General features: G+C 40.1%; 1 protein-coding gene across 6 annotated transcripts in view; it reads right to left on the reverse strand.

Moving 5' to 3' along the window:
• Window positions 1-19,108, reverse strand: part of znf592 (zinc finger protein 592) — a 184,265-nt gene that overhangs the window by 25,803 nt on the left and 139,354 nt on the right. For 5 of the 6 annotated variants that reach the window (XM_059640137.1, XM_059640133.1, XM_059640134.1 and 2 more), the window contains 2 exons: window positions 8,778-8,940; window positions 2,756-3,028 (listed from right to left, as the gene is read on the reverse strand). In XM_059640137.1, coding sequence (XP_059496120.1) covers window positions 2,756-3,028; window positions 8,778-8,940 — 436 coding nt within the window. Of the gene's footprint in view, window positions 1-2,328; window positions 2,472-2,755; window positions 3,029-8,777; window positions 8,941-19,108 lie in introns of those variants that run through there. The other variant, XM_048520732.2, reaches the window with a different exon arrangement.

The raw sequence follows: 19,108 nt of genomic DNA on the forward strand, positions 1-19,108 counted from the left end.
TAGCTTAGTGATCAAGTATTCTTAGCTAAGTTATTAAACAATATGAATTAAATAATTTCCTTTGCAAAAGGGCCACATTTTACTTCACTGAACATACCTTTGCACGAGGTTAAAAATCTTAGTTATGATACAGATCATATTTCATGATCTAAAATGTTGAAGGTGGCTTGTGGCACAGCCAACAGAAATTTTACCATAATTTAATACTGCCCCATAATTAGACGGTATTTTGGTCAGTCATGTAGACACATCATTAAACCATTGACATATCAGATTTGTTAAACCAAACACAGAGAAATTTACACAATGGACTCTCTGTGCCTGTGCAGTACCTCAGTACCTACAGCTAAACAGGAAGAACTGTAGTCCTATATGGAGGTCAACCAGTTGCGTCAATGATTCAACCAAAGGAACTAAGCCAGATACCAGTAAAAAGGGTACAGCAAAATATTTACAAGTATGTTGCCAGAGTTGGAGGCTTTGAGCCAAAGGGAGAGGCAGAATAGATTGAAGCTATCTTCTTTGCAGTGTTGGAGGTTGAAGGGTGAACTTATAGAGGTTTATAAAATCATGACGGGTATGGACAGGATGAATAGTCAAAGTCTTTCCCCCAGGGTAGGGAAGTCCAAAATTTAAGGTCATAGGTTCAAGGTGAGAAGGCAAAGATTTAAAAAGGGCCTAAGCGGCAACTTTTTCACGCAGAGTGGTGCATGTATGGGATGAACTGCCAGAGGTGGTGGCGAAGGCTGGTACAATTACAACATTTAAAGGCATCTGAATGGGTACATGAACAGGAAGGATTTAGAGGTACATGGGCCAAATGCTGGCAAATGGGGCTAGATTATTTTGGATATCTGGTCGGCACGGGCAAGTTGGATCAAAGGGTCTGTTTCTGCGTTGTACATCTCTATGACTCAAAATGCAATGCCTCTACCTACCACAGCCCAGGCCAAGCCAATGCTATAGGATGGTGCGTCAATCATTAAAAATGCCCTCAGGACGTATCTGGCTCAGGTATCAGATTAACAGTTCAAAACCAGAGGACCAATCATAAACTGTGGGAGTTCAGACATTACTGAATTAAGGTGACTCAGAAATGACAGCACTTTCCCAACACTCTCGCTTTCGTCGTCAGTAATAGCCCAGATCTTCCAATCAGTGTCAGAAACTCTATTTCCAACTGTGACTGGATACAAAAAAATACAGATACCTCTGGAGGAGCTCTCAGTGTGAGCATCCAGTCCAGAGTCTGAAGCAGATGAGGTAGCCATTTTATACTGAGACACATAGGATGTTATTAGGGCAGAGAACCTAAAGGCAGGTCACAGAGATAGCTCTTTTAGGATGACCCTTAAAACCTAAGAAAGTTGAAGAAGTTTAGGCAGGGAATTCCAGAGCTTAGGATCCAGTCAGCTACACGCACAGCAAGCAAAGATGGAAGGTTTAAAATTGGGTACATTTGAAGACTTTTGCAGAACTTGATAATACATGATTTTTGAGTTCACAAAGTTGGGGTGTGGAAGTCATTTTAATGATCACATGATTATAGTAGCTATTTAAAAAGGTTTTCAATATGTACAAGTGATCTTCTTTCCCTTTATTATATTATCCAGGGGCATCCTACATCACCATTCTAGATTCTAGCCAAATCAGAGTTTACTAATGAATTTTTTCAATTATAGTAGGAAGCATATATCAAATAAACATCCTACTCAATTGATGCCTTTAAAGAAAGTTTCAAGTTATGTCACATTAATTTTTAATGAATTGATTCTAAAACATACTGATTAAAGCTAGAGATCCTCAAGCAAACTAAAATGAAAAATGGCATGAATTTTGGCATCATTATTGAATCTCTAGAATCTAATGCAAGCCCTTGCTTTACATTCATTGAGGGTCAAGAACTTGAGGACAGCGTCTATGCTGCTGTGAGAGACTGCATTTTAAATTGAGGTCCTGCCTGCGCATTCTGGTAGACATAAAAATATTTCATGACGCATTTTTTAAAAAAAAAGTTATTTATCTGTTGTTTTGAGCAAAATATACTCCCTTAAGCAAGGCTACTCATCTCAGTGACACTAGTGAAACCTTTCTTTGCATAAACTAAGTTTCTCATTATGCTCATAGACAGTGATTAGATTTCAAAAGGAATTTATTGCCAATGTGGGTCTGCATACAAAGTTCGAGAAATATCAGTCCCTCATAAACCACACAATTAATTCAGAGAAATATTTTTTAGTTTCAGAGTGGTTAGAATGTGCAACTTGCCAGTACACAGGCATCCTTGTTAGCAACTAAATCACTATTTCTTCTCTGCCAGAACTCTCCCGTTTCCTCTCTTCACGCCCCTGGCACTGTGGATGTATTTATGCCAGGCTGACTGCAGTTGTTCAGGGAAGAGGCTCACTCTTATTTCAAGAATGATTCAGGATGGGAACACAAATGCTGACCTTGCCAACGTTGCCCACATCCTATGAAAGAATAATATGTAACAGCGGCAGCAATCAAGTAGAACAGATTTTTTAAGGGAAAGCTGGAAAAAGGCATATTAAGTTAAGCTGTTAAAGTTTGAAGAAGTTGTGCAGGAGGTTGTGCTGCAGAACATTAACACCATAGACCTGTTGGGCTTGTTTCTAATACCAGGCACTAGGATTCTAGATATTTAAGCAGCAAGTTCCAAATAATTCCATAAAAATGGAAGGCATGTAAATTTATTAATCCCAACAGAACTAAATTATGAAGATAAACTATTTACCTTTCCGTGACTTCTCTTCATATGGGATACATAGAGCTCTCTCTCTGGAAACCACTGCAGGCATTCGGCACATGTCCAGCCAGGCCTCCTAACTTTTGGTCGCGTTTCAGACTTCTCCACAGTAGCTTCGTCCTTTTTGTCGCTCAAACTGTTGGGGGTGACACCATTAGTAGATGCTTGCATTGTAGATGCTTTCTGGTCACTGGATGTGTCCTTGGAGGGAGGCAGGGGGCTTGGAGGCTTTTCAGGGGTTTGTGTATTATTATGAACATCCTAATTTAAAAAGAAAATTATCATTAACATCCTGCAACTTGCATACACATAGCAAGCAGGTAATGCCTAGTACCTTAGGAGTTTCTATCTTTCTTCACACAAACTGACACAGCAGAACCTGGTTCCACACAAATTGCTCCATTTAATCTTTGAAAAGTGTTAATTTAATTCTGCACTAAACCACTACTCACTCACTACTCTTTAAACCATTTTGTACACATTAACTACAGAATATAGTTTGGATGCTGATTCATAAGTAATGATTGTAGTCAGTAGATATAAAGCAAATAAATAAACTAGAAAAATATGAGGCAGATAAAAAATAAGTGACACCAGGTTTAAACCTTTAGAAAAGTGAATGTTGAATAAGTTACCTTGTAAGAAAGTCTTCTGTTTTAATAACTTTTAAGAATTCTGCACTCTCATTGGTCAGTGAACATTGTGGCTTTTCTCAGTATGAAACAGCAAAATAAAACACCAAGCTGCAAGGCTTATCCTTGAACTACTACACCATTTTGAGGGATATGGCTAGCAGGCAGGAAAGTGGAGTTGAGGCCAAAATGAGATCATCTATGATTGTATTAAACAGCAGAGCAAGCATTAGGGGCTGAATTGCCTAATCCTGCTCCTAGTACGCATGTTCCAATTTAGTAACATCTAAGTAATTTGTAAGTTTTTATATTGGCAAATTACTTTCAATTTTCCGGTCATTGTTTGCTTTGCTACAGTCCCCAGGTGAGAGCATCAGTATTTCAGAGTTGGCATTGTAGCAAAGACTGTGCTGTTATAAGGTGACAGCAAGGCAGGAGCTATAGGTTTGCATTGATGTTTATCACAGACATCTAAGAGAACGCAAATCATTCTGGTTCTTTTCTGGAAAATAAATACCTCTGCAGCTCGTATTTTACTTCACAGAGAATGCTCACGTGATCCCTAATGCTTTTGTCTTTCATTCTTGCTAAGAATGACCTTTTGGATGATGGTATTCTTTTTCTGAAAGCTTTTCTATACATTATCAGTGACTAGCAATTTTTACATTAGGTACTACAACAATGTATCAGCATGACTGCTGTTCAATATGTTGTTGGATATGGACAGAAACGTGTATGATGGAACGTATTTTTCTGTACTTCAAGTATAGGCACATTTCCCGTTAAAGGCACAAAGCCTAAACGTTGCAAGTAACACAAGCAGACGTCAGAGTTTAATTGATGTTTAGAGGGAACTCTGCGTATTGGCATGTCTTTGTCTGTGCTAAGCTAAGAAGCACCAATGATTTGTACAGATAACAATGTATATACCCTGAAACTATCTTTGATATATAAATGGTTGTTAATAGGTAATCAATAAGGGATGGAACAGTGGATAATTAAGATTGTATGATACAGAGGAATTCACATTTCCTGTGAAGAAGCTTGGAAAAAAGCTTTGTATCAAATCTCAAAAGCCAGCAGAATAGTTGTTCTGTGGATAAGTAAACAAACAAATGCACGTAAGTTACACTCTACAGTTGCGTAAAATAACTTACAGACAAGTCTTTTTAAATTCTTCACGAGCAAAAAAGGAAAGTACAATTACTGTTTAGAATATAATAACAAAAGGTACGTTTGAACACACATGAGCATGTGTGAACAGCCCTCATGCATCACCCCTCACCACTATGAACATCAAATTAACTTCCTTCTCATCAGGTAGGAAAACAGACTGGCTTGCCACGTCAAAATGATATTAGAAAGACTGCCTGATCTAAACCACTGCTGCCACTGGCATAGGAATCACCACGAAAGAGGTAACTCTATGTCTTGTAACAGCAGCAGCAACCACATTTGGAAGGTTGTCTAGTAATAGGATGCTCTTCCTCTCTTTATGCTCATCTTACTCCCTTTTCGAGTTAATATTGTACAGGTATGGGCCAGAGAGAAATAATTACTGTTAAATCAAGATAAACTCGTCAGAAAAAAATTGAACCAGGACTTGATTCCTTGTTAGCAGCAAAGATATGTTTGAATTTTATGTACTGCACCCTCTGCAGGCTTTTTAAAAACACTTTTGTACTAGGAGACTTCCTCTTAAGTTGTGCTCTGAATGTGAACTGAGTTATGATCAGGAAAATGGGGAGGCAATAGCCTAGTGGTATTATCACTGGACTGTTAATCCAGAGACCCAGATAAGGTTCTGGGGATCTGGGTTCGAATGCTGCCATGGCAAATGGTGGAATTTGAATTCAATAAGAAAAATTCTGGAAGTACCTGAAAATTCATTGTCGATTGGTGGAAAAAAACCATCTGGTTCTCTAATGTCCTTTGGGGAAGGAAACTGTTTGGGGAAACTGCTGTCCTTACCTGGTGCGGCCTATATGTGACTCCAGACCCACAGCAATGTTGCTGACTCTTAACTGCCCTCTGGGCAATTAGGTATGGGCAATAAATGCTGCCTGGTCAGTGATGCCCTCATCCTTAGAATGAACTTAAAAAAAAGGATATCAGGGGTGTGTGGTGTTGGGCAGTTTCCCCAAAGCTCTTTCAATCCTAGGATTTCCAAATATGTCTACCTCTATTCCACCCACACATATACATTGCCTGTCTGTCTATCCAACTTGTTTTTCTGTCTCTCCAGCTGACGCTCTTTACCTTGCTCTCGGGCAGGATCTCTGCCTATTGACAGAAAACACAAGCACTTAAAAAAATGCATGTCAAAAAAGAACTAGAGTTCAAGCTTTAACTTGTTTGAAAATCATTTAAAAACAAACTCAATTGCTACTGCCTGAGGAAACACAGTCGACGCAATTACTTGAGTGATTCACACTGCTACCAGCTTGGGACACTGCTCCACGTTAAACACATCCAGGATGTATCACACTGGGAATTATAAGAATTTTTATTTGGGGGAAGGTGGTGGCATGGTGGTAATAGCAGTGGATAGAAAATGCAGATTAAGCTTCTGGGTATATAGATTCAAATCCCACCACGGTATCTGGTGGAATTTAAATTCAGTTAATAAATCTGGAACTGAAAGTTAGTCACGTGAAGGTGACAATGACCTCCCACTGAATGTGGTAAAAGCTCAAGTGGTTCACGAATACTCCATGGAAGGCAATCTGGCATCTTAATCTGGTCTGGACTACATGTGAATCAGTGCCACAGCATTGTGTGGTCGATACTTAATTGCCCTCTATAAAGGCCTAGCAAGCAACTCAGTTTAAAGGTAGTTAGGAATGGGCAATAATCCAGCAATATTCATATCCCATGCAAGTAAAAAGTAATAACATTATTTTTTGCAGGATCTTTTGTAAGTAAATTTGTCTGTAAAATGTCAATTCCACTCACAAACTCTCATACATTTAATGTAAGAAAAATAGCTTTTCTTGTTAAAACTGAAAATGGATTCCAATGTTGACATTAATTTTATTTTAAAACTTAAAATAATGACAGTGGTGCAAGAGGAATAAAAGGTTACAATAATGGTTATAATAACTTTTGCACCAAATCAGAATAGACCAGAGATAGATTAATATTCTGGTTAAGCCAAGGCGATTGACTACAACAACTGTTTGTTGCTGTTACCCAGCTTTATGGCAACATTTCCATTGCTTTGTTTATTTCTAATAATCTCGTCAGCTTTGATGGCGACTATTGCCAGGCTTACCATTGCTGAGCCTAACTTTTCTAATTTTCTAAAGAAACAAAGTAGCCTACAGCACAGGAACAGGCCCTTCGGCCCTCCAAGCCTGCGCCGATCAAGATCCTCTGTCTAACCTGTCATCTATTTTCTAGTTATTGACCTCAGCCAGAATACACAATAGTGTTGACAAATGAAAATTGTATTTGCACACGATGGGACTTGTTCCAGAAAGTGCACACTCAGGCTGCAGCATGTTGGGCATGGGAAACACGGTCACTTGCCAAGAACTACAGTTGTTCAATCGCCTCTGATACCAGCTTGTGGAGAGAACAATGATTCAAACCCCTGTATTTTCAGAAAGGCTGAGGTCTCTCAGCAAGATTGTTAGCGAGGGTACTGATTCTCATAAATGTTAATTTTACAATTAACTTTGTAGAGTCTATTGGGAAATACATACTTTTGCCCCAATCTTCACGCTACATTAGGGTGTTTCAGTTATTATAAAAGCAAATATGGTGATGGAATGGTTTTCAAAAGTTATTCAAAATGATTTAACAAAATATTTGCATATATAACAAACCCAGTTGAAAATGTATTTAAAAAGTGTCCAGTGTACAATTATGTGACATTGTGCATAGTGCTGAAATGTGATGGAGCAAGTGTATGTAACCATCCTGCTTTCATTTTGTCATGATATATAGATAAATAGATTGGTATATAGGTATAAAAACAGCTGAGTTCAGAAAAAAAAATTAAAAATCACAGCACAAGAACATAATGTGGGATAAGAGAATGTTGTAGTCACTGGATAAGTACTAACTAGGCCAAGTATAGTGAGATAACAAGGTGTAGAAGAGCTGGATACTATCTCCCAAGTATAGTGAGATATGTGATAATATCGGGGGCGGGGGGGAGAAATCAGTTAGCTCTGTTAGTTAGACAAGAGTTACAATGAAGAGTGCAGGTTTGATTCCCATACCAAATCACCATAACAGTCCGGCCTTCTTGACCTCACCCTTTGCCGGAAACCTGGTAACCCTTGGGTTATACACACGTTAGGGTGTCTCTCTTTAAATGAGAGAAAACAGCATACAGTCCTCTGGGACTATGGCAACATTCCCTTTTCAGTAATAACATTGTTAACAGTAAGAGATCATAAATTTAAGTAACCGAGTTTATCATTCCCAACGTGTTGCAGTCTTAATTGTGCATGCTGTGGGACAAAACCCAGCACATGCAAGTACAATTTTAGCAGTGGCTTTCTCACTTGCCAGAGTGCACTATTATGGATTTTGGTTGAGGTTAATAATCAGGCCTCAGCGATGGTGCCCTTTGTAGTTAAATTGCCTGTAAAAGTCACCATCAAAGCAGAAATTTAAAACAAAATACTCATATTTGACAAGATAATTTCCTATCTGGTTATTTTCCAATTAAAGATGTGGAACAAATGCTAGAACATACTTTCCCCAACCATGACGCATAATTATCTCCACAATGGCAACGATTTATAAAATACCATGCAGTTATCACCAGATTTTTCATGGCTGAGAAAGAACAAATTCAGTTGTTTTGACCTCGAGAATTTCTTCTGACATTTTAGAGATGCGCTCTATGGTTAACTACTTCTGTGAAAACCAAACACATTGTTTATCACACATTGTGGTTTTGCAGGACATATTTCTCACTGCTATCTATCACTAGCCTTTCCTGGAAACAGATTTCAGAACATATTACCATATTCCTTTTTTCCTTCAATATAAATAAAGCCTGCCACATTTCGGAACACAGTCAAGCTTAATACAACATTCTCAAGTATTGCTTATATAAAAAAAACCAACCCAATAGAGTTTCTGGAATGGAGTGAGTTAAGCTTCAATGCACTTCAAGCTTTAAAAAAATACAGGCCATCTGTTATCACTTTTTTTTTCAAAAAGAAAGAATGGTATCATCACTGTTTTCAAAATGAATTCATGTGGGAATGCTTAAAGTAGCAACACCTTGCTGTTATGTTTTTCTTTCCCTGATGAGCTCATGAGCATATATACTCCACAGACCACAACAGACATTTGCCTGGAAATTAACTCTACTTGACTAAGAAAGGCTGGTTACCTTGAGTCACTACACCTACCTTGAAGTGCTCCATCATCAGTTGTTTGTGCATGTAGAGCAGTTTACACACAGGACACTTGTACACACACACTTTCAACTTGTTTTTGTGCTGTTCCAAGTGTTTATGTAACAAAGCTCGCTGGTTGAATACAGTTTCGCACATTGAACACTTTAAGATGACTCTGTAAGTTGAGAAATATTTTACATCAGCAACCAACCCACTGACATCGTAAGCACTGAACAAAAGTTTTACCACTTTAATTCTTTTTCTTAATACGATTTCAAAGAAGTTATTAAGGCTGTACTCCTGTAGACTCTCCATTTTCTTACAAATTGCATCCAGGTAACTGATGAAAAACTCTGAAGGCCAAAATGTGAGACCAAGTGACAGAAGATCACAATTCCATTGTCACAGTCCAGTACAATGGAAATGAATATTTTGAACAGGACTCTTAGTCAGCTTTTTTTTAAAAAGAAAGGATAACTATTCTATAGGGTGTAAGCTTTTCTTTTAATGTGAGGATAAAGTCTTTGCTAAGTTTATTCTGGACCTTTCCTCAACATGATCAATGTATCCCACTGAAACTTACAGAATACTGCAAGGCCTAGATAGAGCGGACTTTTCCACAAGCAGGAGGGACTAGAATCTGAGGGCTCAGCCTCAGAGTAAATTGATGACTCTTTAGAACTGACATTAGGAAGAATTTCTACAGCCAAAGGGAGGTGAATCTGTGGAAAATATTATCAAAGGAGGCAATGGAGGCAAAGTCATCGAGTGTCTTGAAGGCAGAGATAGATTCTTGATTAGACAGGTGATCAAGGCAGCAGGAAAATGGAACTGAAAACATATCAACCACGATAGCGTAGTGGAGCAGATTTGATGGGCCAAATGGCTTAATTCTGCTCCTGTCTTGTGGTATCATTATTGAAATTTACTAGCAAGATCAGGTAAAAATGACATTTATTGCCAAATTACTGCAAACTGACTTCATAGAATAACGAGTAGAAATCACAGCAGCAGGACACATCATTGAGATGGCATAAAGTACCAGCCTAGTCTTATAAGGCCCATGCCTGACTGACTGCTTTCAACTTTCAATGAACGAAAGGTAACGTTGTCCAAAACTAAAATTGCTGGATTGATTTATTTTGGACTGGAACTAAAATGCAGGTTAGTAAATACAAGACAACAAGTATGTTATCAATGATACACAGTACTTTTTGAAATATTTGCTTTAGAGAAAGAAGTATGGCTGTCAAGGACAGTATTTATCACCCAGTCAGAGTCATACAGCATGGAAACAGACCTTTCAGTCCAACTTGCCTGCACTGACCAGATGTGGAAATTAACCAAGTCCCATTTGCCAGCATTTGGCCCTTAACCCTTGAAACCACTACTATTCATATACTCATCCAAATGTTTTTTAAGTCCTGTAATTGTACCCACTTCCTCTGGCAACTCATTCCATACAAGCACCACTTTCTGCATGAAAAAAAATCCCTCAGATCTTTTTTGAAATCTTTCTCCTCTCACCTTAAATCTATGCCTCCTAGTTTTGCGCATCCCCCCCCCCCTCCCATGCTAGGTAAAAGATCTTGGCTATTCACCCTATACATGTCGCTCATGATTTTATAAACCTCTAGAAGGTCAGCCCTGAGCCTCTGAAGCTCCAGGGAAAAAAAGCCCCAGCCTATTCAGCCTCTTCTTACAGTTCAAACCCTCCAGTCCCAGCAACAGCTATGTAAATCTCTTCTGCACCCTTTCTAATTCAACAACATCCTTCCCAAAGAAGGGTGACCAAAACTATATGCAGTATTCTAAAAGTGGTCTCACCAACGCCATGTACAGCCACAACATGATGCTCCAATTCTTTTATTCAATGTTCTGATCAATGAAGGCAAGTGTGCTAAATGCCTTCTTCACCACCCTGTCTACCTAAGCACCTGCAAGTCTAGGTCTCACTGGACTCCCAATTGCCCCGTATCTGAGTGGACTTTCTCCACGTGAACCAGTTTCCTCCCACAGTCCAAAGGTGTGCAGGTTAGGTGCATTGACCATGCTAAATTGCACATAGTGTTTAAGGACATGCTAGTTAGGTTGAATAGCCCTGGGAAATGCAGGGTTACTGGGAGAGAATAAGGGGATGGGTCTAGGTGGGATGCTCTTCAGACAGTCAGTGTGGATTTGATGGGCTGACTGGCTTGCTTTTGCACTGTAGAGATTTTGTAACTAATTGTACAAGACCTGCCCTGGTTTGCCTTACCAAAGTGCAATACCTCCTGTTTATCTCAACTAAATTCCGCATGCCACTGCTGAGACCATTCAGCCATCTCATCAAGGTCCTGCTGCACTCTGAGACAAACCTTTTTCATTGTCCGCTACACTACCTATTTTGCATCATCTGCAAACTTACAAACCATACTTCTAACACTCCCATCCAAATTACTTATATAAATGATGAAAAGCAGCAGACCCAGCACTGATCCTTGTGGCACACTGCCGATCACAAGTCTTCAGTCCGAAAAGCAACCCTCTACTACCAGCCTCCATCTCCCACCTTCAAACCAATTTTGTATTCAATTGGCTAGCTGTCCTGATGGCAAGTGATATAATCTTACTAACCAGGCTACCATGAAGAACCGTATCAAACACTTTGCTGAAGTCCACATAGACAACGTCTAATTGCCCTTGAGAAGGTCAGCTCACTGCTTGGACTGTTTTAGTAGCTGAGATTTAGGGACACAAGCAGTACTGTTAGGATGGGAGGTCCAGATTGCGACCCGCAACAGTGAAGGGACAATGATGTAGTTCCAAGTCGGGTGGTGTGATTTGGAGGCCGCTGTGACCTTTGAGAAATTTTGATGGCATGGTGTCTTCACAGGTTGTGGCAAATTAGATCTTGCGAATTAAAGAAAAAATCTTAACTTACAGTTTGAAAATATGAATGTAAATATAAAATGCTGCAGATGCACAAATACGTTGGCATTTATTAAAAAAAAGATCAAGGTGATTAATATCTATAATGTATTAACTTGTGCTTTCTCTTTACATCTGCTGACAGCTTTGTTGCACGTTCCAGTAACAGCATTTTCTGCTTTAGTGGCAAAAGGAGAAGCAATGTACTGTAAACATGAATGAACTTGGCATGTAAAAAATGTAGTAACACTAAGAACAATAATGTGCGTGTTTCAAAACAAAGTGATACTGAGTTAAAATAACCTAAATTTGTAGATGGAAAGTGGAAAATAAAACCATTTAGGAGAAAATAATCACCTGAGCCATAATAACAAGTACTGTGACACTAAGATACCCAAGTTACATTTGGATTTGGACACACAAATTTTCCACACAATTATTTACTATCTGTTTCACAGAGTAGACTGGAGCTATACATTTTCTGACTGGCAGAATATTTTCCAATGGAGGTGGTTCCTTACTCCTTTACAACCTTAAGCTCTATTGACATCAAACAACTGGGCTGATGGGCTAGCATCAATATGACTGTGCCTAGGAATCTGTTTTGTATTCATTAGCAAAAAAAAATCTAAGTTACTTGTGAGGAGATGAGGTAGTTAAAGAAAATTGAGTTTCTCATCAGTAGGATATTTTACGTTACTGCTCACTCTTTTCACTAGAGAGATACTGAACTTCAATTTTCAAGTCGAATTCTGGGATTGGGACTGCAAAGCCTTTCAAAATAGGTCACTACACTTTGATCACGTGGAATGACTGCAAAGTGACTCCTCCAAAAGGGGCCTTGGGAGTCTAGATTCAATGAAGTCTGATGGCATGTGCAAGGAAACCTCCTGCTGACTGTCACTTCACTTTACCTCAGCTGACAGATCAGCATTTCACTATATCAAACACTTTGTTGAAGAAGCACAACAAGTAGCAAAGGTATAGAATCCACTCAAGGTTGATAACTTAAATTTTCATCACCAAGAGTGGCTCAGAGGCTACATATCTGACTGAGCTGGCACAACCTTGAAAGAATTGTCGGCCACAACAGGCCTGCAGCAGTTAACAGAAAACCAACTTGACTTCACCCTTCCAATCTACCTCACATAGGTGTATTTGTAGCGGACTGTGCTTGTGGTGATATAGTTCAAAACTAGATATCCATGACAAGCCGTAATATCACACGAACTGTATTCCACTACTACCTATAAATGAATATTCTTCATTCCACCATTAGTGTCAAGTTTGGGGGTCTAGCCTGATCAGTAAAACAGTAGTACTGAGTATACCTAAAGATGAGGCATCAACATAGGAACATTAGCTGAAATTCAGAGATAACCTAACCATCAGAAGTAGTATGCTATAAGCATAGATAGGCAGCAATCTCAATCATCAGATCAGGACAAAGCTCTCCAATCCTGCCACAACTAGTTATTAGTGACAATGGGAACTGCAGATGCTGAAGAATCCAAGATAACAAAGTGTGGAGCTGGATGAACACAGCAGGCCAAGCAGCATCTCAAGAGCACAAAAGCTGACGTTTTGGGCCTAGACCCTTCATCAGATGAAGTAGCAAACAACTGATGAAGGGTCTAGGCCCGAAACGTCAGCTTTTGTATTCCTGAGATGCTGCTTGGCCTGCTGTGTTCACCAGCTCCACACTTTGTTATCTACAACTACTTATGAATGCAGGTCAGGAATTTAACAGCCAGCTGCAGCAAAAGGCTCCTCACATACTTGCCCTCAATGATGGTGGATTTTACCAAGAATCCAAAAGACAAGATTGAAGTGTTTGAAATCACCCTCAGTCCTAAGCGCCAAGAGATTGACCTATCTCAGGCTCCCCAAGTCCCCACCCTCAAAGAAGCCAGGCTTCCGTTAATTTGATTCCCTCGGCATGATAACAAGAAATGGCTCTGACAATTCACTGTCGACAGAAAAGTCTATGATGCCAAATAACATTTTAGCTACAGTATTGAATACTTGTGCTCCACAACTTGCCTTTAGCCAAGTTGCTCCAGTACCCCTATAATACTAGTGTTATATCACAAAATTGGAAAAGTACCCAGATATGCCCGGTCCACAAAGAACAAGTCACATCCAATCTATGCAATAACTGCCCCTTCACTTTACTCAATCACTAGCACAGAGGTCAAATGTGTCATTGACAGCATTATCATGTAGCACTTACTTTCTAACTCAATATCACTCAGTTTGGATTCTACTGGTAGCACTTCCCTCAAGTTAAAATCAACTTGATTTGGAAATGTATAGCTGTTGGGTTAGCAGCTACAACTCCTTACTTCGTGGCACTGAGACAAATACATTCATCACAAAAACTACAATGGTTCAAAAAGCTGAATCATCACTACACTCTCAAAGGCAGTAAATACTGATCTCAGAAGTGGTGCTCACATCCCATGAACGTATAAAAAAAAAACTTAAAGCTCCATGCTTTGTGAAGTTAAGAAAAAAAGTCAATATTAAAGTGCTTGACCAGGTATAAAAGACAGTCCAGTTATGCTGAATGAATTTGGCTGGCTCCTAAAATGGTTCACTGCAATCTCCTCTTTCCGTGACAATATGATAGACAACACTGGAATCCTTTGAAGTCCACACTGATTTCTCACAATTCTCTACTGGTGCAAACACTCAAGAATACTGTTGCTGTTGTCATGCACTTTAAGTTCATAAACTGCGGGGAGGGGGGTGCCACATATGTATCAGAACAGAAAGAAAGCCATTTGCCGGTATATTAAGGCAAAAAAAAAAGACAAGTTTTCATCAGAGACCTACTCTATGCCAAAGTCGCTGACACAATTATTCCATACCAATGAACACTTTCAGTGGTAAGTGGACAGACTCTCTCATGCCTATGACTCTGGCTTGACCATAAGACAAATGGTCGCATGGATGGCATCCAAACAGCTAAAGAACTTCCAGGTACTGAACTGGCCACTGCAATAATCTGCTGTGCATCCACATCATTACTAGAAGGACACTTCCAAGTCAGACATGAAATTGGTTGACAGTGACATGGACAACTGAACAACAGTTGTCAAGAAAAGATGGCCAATGAGGGACATTGAATGAGGTGAGGAAAGATGGAAAACTCAGCTGGCCAAGAGGGGTCAGTAAAAAGAGAGACCAGTGAATCCTCACATCTTCACGTGCAGCAAACTTGGCAGGAGCTGTCAAGCCAGAGTGGGGTTCCTGAATCACACCAGGAAATGTTTGACAGAGGTGACCATCAAGATGAAAACTATCGTCTCCAGAGACAAAAGGATGTCCAAGACAGACACAGACATACAAATATTGAGAATACTGTATTTAATGGTGTGTGAATGTAATGTCAAATCAGGTAAAGAAAGACTATAAAAACATAAAGTTGAACTGGTTTGAGACAGATGCAGAAAGGGAAGGAACCAAACAAAAGTTACAATTCAAAATTGTAAGTTTTAAAAATCCTCAAAATTAATACAACTTCACATTGCTCAGTTTCTTCTCTGCACAGGTTAATTGGCAGGGTTCATGCTACTGTTCAAAGGGTACTTATACTATTAACTTATAGACCTAGGCTTTGGAATCAATCTGTTCAAAGTTGTTATTACAAACCTCTGAAGGGACTTGATTGTAGGCCTCCTGGTCCAGAGGTAGGGAAACTACCACTACACTACAGAGGCCCCCTAGGCTAAGTTTGTATTCCAAATTTAATGGCAAATGCAGCAATCTTTATGACACACATGGGATGATCAAATGAGAGATGGTGGCGTTGTGAAGAAAATGGCACATCGGTGGAAATCAGCTTGCAACTTGAGTTACTTCCCAACATATGGTGTATTTCTTCTTTGGTGACAAATTGTGGCTGATTTGTGCTGTTATGCCATTACCTAACAAGGAAACCATCTCACACTTAACCGGATCATGTTAAATATTTATGTCTGACATTGCAGCTTGCTCTTCAGCAATGATATCTTGATCACTCATGGTAAGCATTGTTGGCTTAGCCAGTACATATTTGTCCATCCCTAGTTGCCCTTGAGAAGGTGGGGGTGAGCTACTGCCTTAAACAGCTGCAGTCCATGTGCTATAGACAGAAACCCTATGCCATTAGGGAGGAAATTCCAGAATTTTGACCAGCAAAACTGAAGGAATAGTAATACATTTCCAAGTCAGGACAGTGAGTGGTTTGGAGGGAAACTAACAAGTGGTAGTATTCTTACGTATCTATTGTCCTTCTAGATGGTAGCAATCATGGGTTTGGAAAGTGACTAATAAGCCTTGATGATTTTCTGTGGTGAAACTTGGAAACGATACACTCTGTTGCTACCACTGTCAATGAGAGTGTGGATGAGTGCCGACATATGCCAATTAAATGCATGCTTTGTCCTGAATGTTGTCAAGCTTAAGTGTTGTTGGAGCTGCATTCATTCAGGCAAGTGGAGAATATTCCATCACAATCCCAAATTGTGCCTTGTAGATAGTGGTCAGGCTTTGGGGAATCAGGATGCAAGCTACTTGGTCTAGGAATCCTAGCCTACGGCTTGTTCATGTCAATTTCAATACAATGGTAACTCCATGAAGTTGACAGTGAGGGATTCAGCAACGGTACTGTCATTCAATGTCAAGGGCAAGTCATTAGCTTCTCTCTTGTTGGAGGTGATCGTTGCCTGGAATTGTGCAGTTCAAATATACTTGCCACTTGTAGTTCACAACTGGACATTGTCTAAATCTACCAGAATTGAGCAGGAACTGTTTCAGTATATGAGGAGTTGTGAATAGTACTGAAAATTGTGTAGTCATTGGTAAACATTCCTACATATGACCTTATTATGGAGAGGAGGTCATTAATGAAGTAGCTGAAGTTGGCTGGATCTAGGATACTACCCTGAAAAACTCCTGCAGAGATGTCCTGGAGTCAAGATGACAGACTCCCACAGATCTTCCTGACAGGATGTATGATTGCAATCAGTGGAGACATATTCTCCAATTCCCGCCCACTCCAGTTTTGCTAGAGTTCATTAATGCCATTCTTGGTCAAGTGCAGTCTTGATATCAGGGCAGTCACTCTCATCTCACCTCTTGAATTCAGCTCCTTTGTTCATGTTTGAACCATGTTGTAATGATGACTTGGACTTGCCGGTGTGGACGAGGTCAGAAATCACATGACACCAGGTCAGAGACCAACAGTTTTACTTGAAAACGCAAGCTTTTGGAGCCTTATTCCTTCAATTTGACATCACCTAGAGTGAATCAAATTGGCTGAAGACTGCCGTCTGTGATGCCGGAGGTATCTGGAGGGAGGCAGAGATGGATCATCCACTTGACACTCCTGGCTAAAGATTATTGCTTTATCTTCAGTACTGATGTGCTGGGCTCATCCATCATTTGTGGAGCCCCCTCCTCAAGTGAGTTGTTTAGTTGCCCTCTACCATTCAGAAGTGTACAAAATAGGATTGCAGAGCTTAGATCTGATCTATTGGTTAAGGAATTGCTTAGTTGTATCAATTTCTTGTTGTTTGCAGTTTGGCATTCCGTGGTCCTGGCTTTGACCAGTTGACACCTCATTTTTAGGTGTGCCTGGTGCTGCTCCTGATATGCCCTTCTACATTCCTCATTGAACCAAGATTGATCCCCAGTCTAACTGGTAATGGTAGAGTTGGGGATGATGTTGGGAAAATGTGGCTGCGTATGAAACTGCTGTTGCTGATGGTCCACAGTTCATCGAGGATGCAAGGTCTAGAGTTGCTAGACCTATTTGAAGTCTATCCTGTTTAACATGCTCATAGAGCCACACAACACAATACAGGATACACTCAACTTTGTCTCCACAAGGACTTGCAGCGGTCACTCTGAGGATGAGGTCAAGTACGTGTTTTGCTCTTGCTGGTTCCCTCACCAGCTTTCACAGACACATTCGAGCACTATGTTCTTTAAGATTCCACCAGTTTAGTTAGTAGTGCTGCTCCTGAGCCACTCTTGGTGATGGACATTGAAAGTCCCCACCTGAGTACACTCTGACCCTTGTAACCCTCAGCACTTCCTCCACATGGCGTTCACCATGAAACAGCAGGGATTCATAAGCTGACAGTAGCGGTATCTGGTGGTATTCAGCATGAGGTTTCCTTGCCCATGGTGACCTGAAGTTATGAGAATGCATGGAGTCTGGAGTCAATGTTGAGGACTCCCAGGGCAACATCCTCTCAACAGATAACAACAGTGCTGCACTGCTGCTAGCTCATCCTGCTGATGGGACAGGGCATACCTAAGGAGAGTAAGGTGTTGTCTGGGACAATGTATGCAATATATGATTCAGACAGCATGGCTTTTGCGTGACTAGTCTGAGGCAGCTCTCTGAACTTTAGCACTAGCCCCAGATATTAGAAAGGAGGACTTTGCAGAGTCAACAGGGTTGAGTTTGCTATTGTTGTTTCCAGAGCCTAGGTATATGCCAAGTGATTTGTTCAGTTTTATTTTTTTTTTGAGACATTTTAGCAGTTTGATCCAAATGAATGGCCTGCTAGACAAACCATATTGCTGTGGATCTGAACTCACACATAGGTCTCACCACGCAAGGATGGCAATTTTCTTTCTCTAAAGGACATCAGTGAGCCAGATTGTTAACAACAATTGGTAACACTTCCAGCTCTTTTTCTAAATAAAATTACACCATCTATGCTGGTGTGATTGAATCCATGACCCTTGAGCATTACCTGGGGTCTCTGAATTCTTGTCTGGTGACAAAACCATCATTTTCCATGACATACATATGATGACAACATCATCACTTTCACCCCCGTGCCCCCAAACCCCAAATTCTGGATCAAGTAGCTACCTTTAACTTAACATGTGGAAAATAAACAGACATTACTGCTTCACAGAAGCTCAATATAGTCAAGAAAAACAGCTATTTAGAGTTTGAAAAATAAACAGCTGTTTAGCGTCAGCAATTTACAGCTTTGAGGGAGGCCTTTTGGACCATTGTGTCCATGCCAGTCATCAAGCACCCTGCTACCTTTTCCACAACTTGGCCCATAGCCTTGTATGTTATGGCGATTCAAGTGATCGTCTAAATACTTTCTCTACCACCCTTTTAGCCAATGTGTTCCAGATACCCACAACCCCCAGGTGAAAAATATTCTTCCTTCAATCCCTTGTAAGCCTCCTACTCTTTTCTTTAAATCTTAGCCCTCAGGTTACAAAACTGTCTACTAAAGGGAAATATTTCTTATACTCTTTCGTGGTTTTTATACCTTAATCAGGATTAGGGCTAGGTTTCGCTCCAAGTAAAATAACCCAAGACTATGTAGTTTCTCTTCATAACTAAAATGCTCCAGCCCAGGCAACATCCTGGTGAATCTCTTCTGCAATTACTGATCAGATCTGCACAC

The sequence above is a fragment of the Stegostoma tigrinum genome, chromosome 36 (genome assembly GCF_030684315.1).
Source record: "Stegostoma tigrinum isolate sSteTig4 chromosome 36, sSteTig4.hap1, whole genome shotgun sequence".
NCBI lineage: Eukaryota > Metazoa > Chordata > Chondrichthyes > Orectolobiformes > Stegostomatidae > Stegostoma > Stegostoma tigrinum.